Source organism: Tasmannia lanceolata, unplaced genomic scaffold (assembly GCF_043159265.1).
Source record: "Tasmannia lanceolata isolate RefF3 unplaced genomic scaffold, GAP_Taslan_0.1 ptg000020l, whole genome shotgun sequence".
NCBI lineage: Eukaryota > Viridiplantae > Streptophyta > Magnoliopsida > Canellales > Winteraceae > Tasmannia > Tasmannia lanceolata.
The window spans coordinates 11,435,321-11,446,000 of record NW_027518697.1 but is presented as its reverse complement, the minus strand read 5'-3'; the positions used below and the strand labels follow the sequence as shown (position 1 = coordinate 11,446,000).

At 36.3% G+C, this 10,680-nt stretch overlaps 1 protein-coding gene across 2 annotated transcripts; it reads left to right on the top strand.

The window, feature by feature from the left end:
* The first annotated feature begins 371 nt into the window (after positions 1–371).
* LOC143854275 (uncharacterized) lies at positions 372–10,589 on the top strand. Of its 2 annotated transcripts, XM_077364150.1 has the most exons (10): positions 372–686; positions 1,909–1,969; positions 2,054–2,283; positions 5,324–5,441; positions 7,362–7,439; positions 7,579–7,702; positions 7,812–8,290; positions 8,848–8,993; positions 9,690–9,779; positions 10,232–10,589. In XM_077364150.1, the coding sequence occupies exons 2-10, from the start codon at positions 1,949–1,951 to the stop codon at positions 10,335–10,337; spliced, it is 1,392 nt and encodes a 463-aa protein (XP_077220265.1). In that variant the 5' UTR covers positions 372–686; positions 1,909–1,948; the 3' UTR covers positions 10,338–10,589. The 2 variants fall into 2 exon arrangements, with proteins under 2 accessions (XP_077220265.1, XP_077220266.1); XM_077364151.1 differs by lacking the exons at positions 372–686; positions 1,909–1,969 and having other exon boundaries at positions 2,142–2,283; positions 7,793–8,290.
* The last annotated feature ends 91 nt before the right edge of the window (positions 10,590–10,680 follow it).

The window sequence follows — 10,680 nt, the reverse complement described above, 5'->3', positions numbered from 1 at the left end:
CAAATGTTATTACAGCTAATCCCTACGGGTGTGGCTCTTTGGCTCAAAGTCATGGATATGCTCACCTTTGACGTACCGTTTGGTTTGGGTTGGCCTGATTGCATGCATCTGTGGGGAATAGTCCCTCCCTAAAAATTGGAGTGGGCATATAATCTATGTCATAAAAAAAATAATTATTACGGTTCCCAAAAGGCGCTCCCAAGCCGGGGTTAGAAAAGAAAAGACAAGATGGGGCTGGTGCAATTATTAAAACATATGATTCTGCTGAAATCATTTCCATAAATATAATATTTTCTTTACATATTTATATAGATTTTTTTAAAATGTAGGTGCCGAAAGGGGTGCGTAGTACGCTGTAAGCGTAGAGTAGGTTAGTAAATCTTTAAATTGTACGTGGGTCAGACTGGCTTTTATGTCTTCAACCCAAGCCTTCTCCGCGAAGAAAAAGGCTACAAATAACCCTCTCTCTTATCCTTAGGGTTTCTAGGGTTTCTAATCAGAGCCTTCCTTTTGATTTCTCTGGAGCGTTTCGCTACGGGAGATCTCAATCTTGTTTTCCCCCGTCATTGTTTCGTATGATCTGAGGATTTTCTCTACCAATAGAGGGTTTTTGCAGTGGGAACAGCTTTTATTTGATCTATGATCTCCTCGGATTCCATTTCAGCCGTTTTTCATCTATTGCGTTGGTAATACTCAAAAAATTGCTTCTTTTATTACTATTTTTTTGTTATTTGTGGCTTATCTATAGATCACATCTGTTTGATTGGTTCTTTGTTTCTTAGGGCTTTGATTACAAATCTCGCTTGGAATGAATTTTTGACCTTTTTTTTCTGTTGGTTTTGTGAGATTAGGGTTTCAATTTTGCTGTCCTCTGTAGGTTCTTTGAGATTAGGGTTTTAGTTTTGCCGTTCCTCTGTAGGTTCTGTGAGGTTAGGGTTTCAGTTTTGCCGGTCCTCTGTATGTTTTATGAAATTAGGGTTTCAATTTCGCTGTCCTCTGTGGGTTCCGTGAGATTGGGGTTTCAATTTCGCGGGTCCTCTGCAGGTTCTGTGAGGTTAGGGTTTCAATTTCGCTGTCCTCTGTAGGTTCTGTGAGAGTAGGGTTTCAATTTTGCGGGTCCAATCTATTTGAGATTGACTTTTTTTTTTTTTCATTTGCTCTTTTGTTATAAATAGGTTTTGATTTTGTTTCCTTTTTCAGTCCAATTATCATGTAAAGCTGATTTTCTCCATTTTTTTTTAGGTTTTGTGAGACTAGGGTTTCAATTTCGCTGGTCCAATCTATTTGAGATCGAGTTGGATTTTTTCTTCTCTCGCTCTTTTATCTTTTCGTTCGTTATAAATAGGCAGTAATTTTTCCCTTTTCAGTTCGATTATCATGGAAAGCTGATTTTCTACTAAATTTTCCTACCAGGTGATCAATAAAATTCGTTTTTTTCCTGATTCGTGAGGTATAATTCATTTTTTCGCAAATTTGCAGGATTATCGGCAATTCCCTCCTCCCTCTCTTTAGTTTTTGGGCATTTTCTGATTTATCAAGGCTTTTTTTTTGGGGGTTTTTTCAAGCATTTTTTATGGACGCAGTAACTGTCTTAGTTTCTTGACTTTGAACACTATGGTTATTTATCATTTCATTTCTTTGCGTAAGAGGTGGTTTGGTGGCTTAGAAAAATTTAGTTCAATTCATTATAGTTTCTGGATAAACATGAACATGTACAGTCAAATTTCTTCACAGTATGTCTTACTGTCCAAAAATACAATGATCGACTTCTATTTTCGCTGGGTTTTTATTTTTGGGCTTAGGTTTTTCAGTTGGGTTTGGGTTTAATGATAAAGACAGAGAAGTATTTGGTTTGAGCGTGGTCATCATTAATCTTGGTTGATATTTCTCCTTATTTTTGCCTTTCAGGTGTTGAGATCTAGCAGCATCATTGGCGATTTTACGAGCAATGCAGGGCTATGATAGATCTGTAAGCTTGCATTGTTTGAAAAGTTCAGCAAGTTATTTTTATATTATGTAATTATATAATGAAACCATTTTTCTTGTTATGCAGGATTTCCGTCAGAGGGATGTTGATTTGGACGAGTATGAAGAGGATGAGGAGCTAGAAGAGGACGGAGCTGAATATAAGGAGAAAGAAGACCCAAAGCCCACAAAGGAGGAACTGGAATATCTCGAGTTGAGGCAGCGGTTGAAGGAAAAAGCCAGACAACGAATGAAAAAGGAATCCGCTGCTGCCTTTGGTAATTCTCAAGAAAGGAAGAAGAAGCCTCCAAATGACAAGTAAGTGATTTACTTATTTTTCACTTTTTTTTTTTTGAATGGTGAGAAATTTTTTGTTAAAAGATAAAGGAGAACACGTCCGAGGAGGTCGATACAAGAGCAAAACCAAAACCAAACGAAAGAAGGAATACATAGAGGAACGAAAAAGCCTCAAAGAAGGGAGGAAATCAAGATATTTAACCATTCAAAAAAAGAAGGAAATCAAAGATATTTAAAGACTCTCTGTCCACCCCTGCTCGAGCTAGTCTATCTGCATCCCTATCGGCTGATCTCCGCACGTGATGAAAACAAACATGAGAATCAGCTACTCGATCCTGAATCTCATCGACCAAAGGATTAAACCTCCAGGGTGAGGACGGCTCCCATCAAGCCATCTGATTACATTGAGCAAGTCTCCCTCTACCATCAATTTTTTTTAGATCTCTTTCCTTTACTAATCTGATGCCTTGCAAGATTGCTCTCATCTCCGCATCATTGAAATCAGCGACCCCAATGGGGCCAGAAAAAGCCCACCTAGTAATGCCCCGATCATCCCTCAAGAGTCCTCCTATACCAGCAGTAGGAAATAGTTTGTCAGCTCCCTGCTTTGAAGGTGGTTGTTGGATTTTATGATAGCTTGTTGAATTCTCTTTCCCTTTTTCATGTGCGATGAAGTTTGTTTGTTATTTTTATAGCTTGTTAGTTCCATCATTCCTATTCGCATAAGTTGGCCATTGCTCATTCTGGATGAGGCTACAGTGATGGAAGTCTTGTATGGAGTAAGCATTGAACTCCTTCCCCATGGTGGCCCATAGCAAAGAGTGTTCTTGGTCTCCCCAAATTAATAGTGTACTGCACGAAGACCATTTGCTGTCAAAGGTCCCGCAGTTTCTCTCCTTCCAAATAACCCACACAACTAGATTATAGGCGCCAAAGGATGCTGTCTTTTACACCAAGATGATGACTCCACAAGCCCTCCACAAGGTCCTAAAGCGACCTAGCATTTCTATTTCATAGTGTTAAAGGATGAGGGCAATGTTCTAGTGTCACTCCTTACCAGTTTGTCCAAGAAGCTTAGCTCCTTTTGCTTTGTACTTGTGGAACAGTTAGCACAGTATGCCTTATTGTTTTCACGTAGCTTAATTTGAATGATTCACTGATGAGTACAATTTTCACCTCATAGTTTTAGGTATCTTATACTAAAAGGGTGCTGCAAATGCACCCTCTTTAGCAGTGTTGGAGAACTTGTGATGCAGGCTTGACTTGGTTAAGCTGCAATATTTATTTTTTGGTTGGTAAGATGGATCGAACCCTCGACCTCAAATTTGGAACACACCACAGATTTCATCGAAGGCCTTAATTTGAATTCGGAACACTCTTATTTCCTTTGATTCTAAAGAATTTCATCAACAACAAGAACTCAATCTAAAGGAAAATGAGAAACGGAAAGGAAAAGAACAAAAAGAGAAGGATAAAACATATCCTGATGGGAGAGATCAGAGATACTCCGTCCGGAGTTATATTCAATTTATTTTAAAGATGAATAAAATTGATTATTTATACAAAGTTTTATTAAAAAAAATTAACAATATGCTTCTGAAAAACAGATTGCAATTTTACTGATTTGCACACAACTGTGATGTATCCTATGATTGGTGAGGTGCTATACTGCTATTTAGTTTCTATTCACACAAGTTGCAAGCTTACACCTACTGTACCCGAAAATGCAATTGGCTTGTGCACCAAACAGAATCTTAAGAAGAAATGTATTTTGTTCTTTTAAAGTATTTTGGATAGTTTAATGCTTGAGAAATAAAGTATTCTTCTTTGCGAGTGATTCCCAACTTTTTTGTAGTTCTGTTACTACATATGAATGTTGTGATACTATTTGATCCCTTTGTCAAGTAATATTCTCTTATTCGTTGTTGAAATTTCCAGACTCTCAATGTTTATATCATTTGAATGAGGGTAATTTTAAGTTGTATCATATAATTTGTGGTGGGGCTTTCCTTTCTTGCTCCAACTTAAAAGTATGGAGATAAGTATTTCTGGAACTATATTTCCTGCGTCATCTTGACCCAATAGTATAAAACAAGTCATTTGTAGTGGACAAACTCGAATTTAGAGAATTCTGAGGAGTAATGAATAAAGAATAGTGGATCTCTCCCAAATACACCGTGCTATGCACACTCTAATGCTGGAGAATATGTCAGTGATATGCTGGAAAGAACATGAATGGTGAAGTCGGCGTTGATCTCTATTTCTGCAACTATCAAGTGAATTCCAGATATTTTGTAGGTTTTCATTTTTTATCTAATATTAGGAGCAGCAAGACGCTCTTTGTCAATTTGATTTCAAATGTACGATGTATCTGAAATGTATATCCTGAAAGGTCATTTATTTAGGTTTTTTTACGGGGATGGTTCATTGGTTGACTTCCATATATTTTGTAGGTTTTCATTTTTAGCTGATATTAGGAGAGGCTATTTGTCATTTTGATTTCAGATGTAGGATGAGTTTTTGAGAGGTCATTTGTTTAAGTTTTCTCATGAACATACTTGGGACTACTTTCTCTCAAATTTCCAAAGTGATGTTAGCAAATCCTGGTAGCCAGATTGGGCTTCGATGCCCACATGTAATAATGTGAGAAAAATCCCCGCAACTTATAAACTCTCTAGAAGCTCTGCCTTAATGCTTGTAATTATTAACAGAGACTGCTACGATACTAAAATATGCTGATATGTTTACTTGTTATCATGTTTTGGATAGCATAAAAGATGTAAGTTGCATGCTATTGAGTGGTTCCAATATATTGCAACTTCAAGAAGCAGCAAAATTTTGCCCGAGGTTTTTTTTAATTCATGCATAATATAATTTGAGATTTCCAAATAAGAATTTTCACCATTGCTTATGTTGCACAATGGGAATCAAGCCAATTCCAATCTTTTACTTTTTTCTAGTTAAGGGGGTTCTAAAAATCATTTGAATGACATCCTTAAGTTTGAATCTGGATTTTACATAACATTCATGATCCTTGGTAAATGATTACTCTATTATGCAGTTATGGCTCCTTTTTTGGTCCATCACAGCCTGTTATTGCGAAAAGAGTACTTGAGGAAAGACGCTCGATTTTACAAACTCAGCATATTACAGCCAAGGTTCCGAATTCTCATTCGAGTGTATGTATCATGGACCTTTGTTTTTATACTGCTTATTTTTTCACAAGGCTTCAAGCTTCGGTTTTGGTATGCATTATGGTCATGACAGAAATGATTACTTGTCGGTTTCGGATGAAAATGTTGGTAGAAATCTTGTACAATCGTACAACCAGATGAATACATACGCAAATAATGGACATTTAAGATGGAATTTCAAGAAAAAGCTAGAATAACCATAAATACACACAAAAACAATCATATAAGCTAAAAAAATGCCACCCATAATTGTTTATTAACATCGAACACCTAGTGAAACACGCTATCCAGTACCTACAACATTGCACATACAATTCATATAAACCTCCCATTTTACATGCAATTCATATAAATATAATTATGTAACACATACTGATATAGCATACCATTCCAAAAAAAAAAAAAAAAGTATACCACCAATACACTAAATGGCAAAAAAAGATATTTTAAAAAAAATAAATTTTTAAAAATTATGACAAAAAATAGAAAATAGGGAGTTTTGCAAAAGAAGTCTTCTATGTTGCTTTATTTGCAAAACCAGTCTTCTAGTTTGACAAGTTGCAAATAGAGTATCTATCCAAAAAAAAAAAAGTTGCAAATAGAGTCATCACATTTGAGTGAATTTTGCAAATAAGGTAATGCCATCAATTTGTGACCAAAATACCTTGGGTGGATTGTTTTTTACTCATAGAAAGACCAAAATGTCCTTATTATGCAAAAAAGATGAAAATCACCTAGTAAAAAGACCAAAATACCCGCGATGCCCAGTAATATATTTTGATAGGGTGGGCTCCACCAACTCAATTCAAACCAATGCATGGGGTGGGGCCCATCATTTTATACCTCAGTTTTGATGGTGTGGGCCCCATCATTTTACACCTCAGTTTTGATGGTGTGGGCCCATTTTTCTTTCACACCCATACAGTCACACACAGCGTGGCCAAGATTGCTAGTATATATTCAAATGATATTCCCACACCCTTGTTTCAAAACATATCATTGACTGTCATGGGTATTTTGGTTTCTTTACAAGGTAGTTTTTGTCTTTTCACATATCAGGACATCTTGGTATTTTGGTCACAAATTGATGGCATGATCTGATTTGCAAAATTCACGGAAATTTATTACTCTATTTGCAAATGGTCAAAGTAGAAGACTCTTTTTTGCAAATAAAGAAAAGTAGAAGACTTCTTTTGCAAAAATCCCTAGAAAATATCACATAAATTTTACGTATAATAGGGCATGGCTAATTCTGCACATGCCTTGATTTTGTTAGTTGTTCTAAAGGTGTAATGTTTTTTTTAATTTTTAATAAAATACAAAAAATTAAGAGAAAAGTGTTCCTGTGCTACAGCGCAGGGAGCTTCCCTGCGCTTTAGTGGCTTATAAAGCCTCCCATTGGTTCGTATAGCGACTCCACCTTTGTGGGTCCACAAAAAGTGACGAATGGGAGGCTTTATAAGCCACTAAGGCGCAGGGAGCTCCCTGCGCTGCAGCGCAGGAACACTTTCCTCAAAAATTAATTATAATATTATAAAATATATTATATAACACTATAATAGTATTAATTGTGTTATTCATATTAGTCCTTTACCCATTTTTATTTTTATGATTTTCAAATATAAAAATGATTATTTTTTATTTTTAATAAATAGATATAGCTTCTACTGAAGTTCCATCTTAAATTTTCATCATTTGCATATATTTTCATACATTTTCGTGATTCTATAAGATTTTTACTAAAATTGACATGTTTCCAAGTTTTGACCAAAATAATATAATATTTACACTTACGATTTTGGTTTCTTATGCGTTTTGGTTGGGATGGAAATGAAAACATTTTGGTTATTTTGTAATTTTTGTGTTGGTTTCGACATAAATTTAGAATCATACGTGCTATTGCAGAACAAAATGGGTCCTGTTTCTGCAACTACAGTGGCAAAGCCCAATGTACATGAGCAGCCACGAAAGGCTGTTAATGAGGTATAAGCACAATCTTTATTATCTGTTGTGTGTCCTTTAGAATGTCACTTGTAGTATCTAATACATGCTATGTATTACCTGTCTATTTGCCATTCAAAAAATAAAAAAAATAAAAAAATGGTTTACACGTCTATTACAGATTAAAAAGAAAGCACAGACGCTCAAAGATATGCGGGACTACTCGTTTCTACTGTCAGATGATGCAGAACTTCCTGCACCTGCTATGGAGACTGCACCTCGAAAGGCTTCTGTTCCGAGTTCTGGTGTGTTCCTGGTCTAATGCATGGCATCTAACTATTGACTTTGAAAGCTTTTAAGCATGCATAGTATTTTCATTGAGAAGACTTATACAGGTTTCTACTGATGTGGAAGATGCCCGACCAACTCATGTGCCGTTAAAGAGCAAGCCACCGATGAGCAAGCCACTGATGAGCAAGCCTCCTAGGCCGGTTTCCAATGGACACTTAGGAAGGAACTCAATCTCTTCAAATCGCCAAATGCAGACTAAATTGGGGCACCAAAAGGTGGCTTCTGCAAGTAGGTCAGGACTGTCCTCAGCTGATCCTCGAAAACTACCGGCGAGTAATGCTGGAAATGGGCCTGGACGGCCCATGGGGCTGAAAGCTCCGCTCCCTAGGGCACCTGTTTCCAGTGTTGTTAAGAAGACTTCTTCAGTGGGTATACATAGTTCTGTTCAGAAAGCACCTTCATCAAAGCCAATCTCTACTGCCCAGAAGCAATATTCAGAACAAAAAAGGGAACCACTAGGACTGGACAAGCATAAGGGGATGCCAACACGGCCATTGTCTTCTTCAAAACCTCCGGATTATGCGTCGTCTTCGAAACCTCAGGTTCATATCCCCCCCGGGCTCTCTATCTCTCTCTCTAACACACACCCACACCCACCTAGAACTAGATTATCACAAATGCTTCTGCATTATTATGTATTAGTAGGTGTGCCATTCCAATATATATATATATATATATATATATATATATATATATATATATATATGCGTCAGTAGGTGTAATTATCTTTTCGTTAGAGTGGTATTTATCATTTTATAGCAAATGCATGTTTCCTTCTTTTTCTTTTTCTTTTTTCACAATTCTACTAAAAGATTGTTTGATATACGGCAAGCTTTGTTTCTCTTGAAGCTTAATTGCAGGGCTGTATTTCCATTAATGAAGCTACCTTGTTTATGAATAAAATACGGGTTGCTCCTGATTGTATTTTCCTTTGCTCTGTTCTTTGATTCTTTCTTGTGTTAATGTGCGCCCATACACTGAAATTCTGGTACATACAAATGGTGTATATATTTTTATCGTATGATTTGGTGATATACATCTCAATTGTTTTCCTTCTTGCCTGTTCTGAGTGTAAAATTTTCTTTTTGGAATTATGCAGCTGAAAACTCCTAAACAAATTCCATCACGTACTGTGCAAGAGAATCGTCCAAAGAAGAAGCAGCCTGTAAATAGATACTCTGATGAAGATGATGATAATGAAGGTGATGGGGCGTCGATCAGTAGAATGATCAGGAATATGTTCAGGTCAGCTTCTCTCTCTCTGTTTTTTTCCCTTTGGCTTTCTTACATTTGTTTTTGCTGCCGTGTTCAATGTAATGATTCAAGGATTCGAGAGATTTAAATCTACTCCTTACCCAGCTTTTTTTGAAAAATCGTTAATGATTTACCAAAAGTGATGGATTGTTTTGGAAGATTGACAATTTCATGTTGAGTTACTTTTTTTTATTGAATGTTGATTATTTTTATTAATTGAGGTATAACTTATATTCTTTGTACTTTTATTCCTGCAGAAACAAAAAAAAGAAGATTTTGAAAAGCAAATTTGACAACCATAGTAACTGCCAATAGCCAAAACTCAAAACATCGAAGTTATTATCTTCCGAATGTCGTTTATTGCAAACAATCAAAATAACATTATTCTGAAACCATCTATTGTCAAAAGACTAGACTCAAATTGTAAATGAGGCATCTTCTCCAACCACCTATAGGCAAAAAGAGGTGAAATTATAAGCTGTAAAAAAATAAATAGAAAAACCACCATCTTTTAGGCCTCCTGATTCTCCCTTCCTAATTTCGAGTTGACAAACCCATGTTTCTGAAATTTAGCTGGGTACAACAATGAATTATGAATGGAAAAAAAGAAATCTTGGAACCTTGGAGAAAATTCAGCTCTATATTGTTTTTTGCTGAATTTAAGAGGATGCATTTTGCTTCTGCCAGGTATAATCCTAATAAATTTGCTGGGGATGACGAGGACCTCAGTGACATGGAGGCTAACTTCGCCGACATCCAAAGAGAAGAGAAGAGAAGGTAAGGAATAGCGCTCTCCTCATTTCGTGTTTCTTCTCCATGAAGGTTCTTTTGATCAGTATGAAATATCTGTCAACTTATTGGTCGTGATTGGGTGATATTGCACCAAAAATAACGCTGTGGAAAAAATAGATATGTAAAATTTGATAAATTACAATAAATGACTTCTACTTGTTCAATTTCCACGAGCTTCATTAATCTGAATTTATCTAAATTAGGTGCGTTACGTGGGTCGATTTTTGGGAATTCGGGTTGAGTTTTTACAATAAAATCAGGATGGGTTGAGGGTGAACTTGGTTGAGGTTTTATGATAGAAATGGGGGAGGGGTTTGGGTTATTTTCATTTCATTTTTTAGCAAAAGCTCAACCCGACCCAAGTTGCACCCTTAAATTCTAAATTATGTTGTCAATATGAATGTTTTCATTAATGCGGGTCTATATTTGTTTTGCAGTGCCAGAATAGCTAGAGAAGAGGATGAAAGAGAGCTCCGCCTCATCGAGGAGGAAGAGAAAGAAGAGAGGCTGAGAGCGAAGAGGCGCAAACTAGCCCAGCGGTGAAAATTAAAAAAAAAGAAAAACTGATTCTTTCTCATTAGTTTCCCTTGGTCAACTTGCTTAACATGATTAACCTTATTTTAATCCTTTGTGATCAGTGGTGATTGAGGCAAAGTGCTTTTTTTTTTTTTTTGGGTTTCATCCTTTCTTACTTTATGAAAATCACTGCAGTAGCTCAGGCTAATAATGTATTGCCATGAATGATGCCAAAAAGAGCAGAAATCTCACCTTTCTCCATGATGGGGATTTAAGTTCTGAACTTTTCCTATAAAAAATGCCCTTTAATTCGATGATGGAGATCACATGATGTGGGCAAGATCCGCATTCGAAGAAGAAGATCCCATGG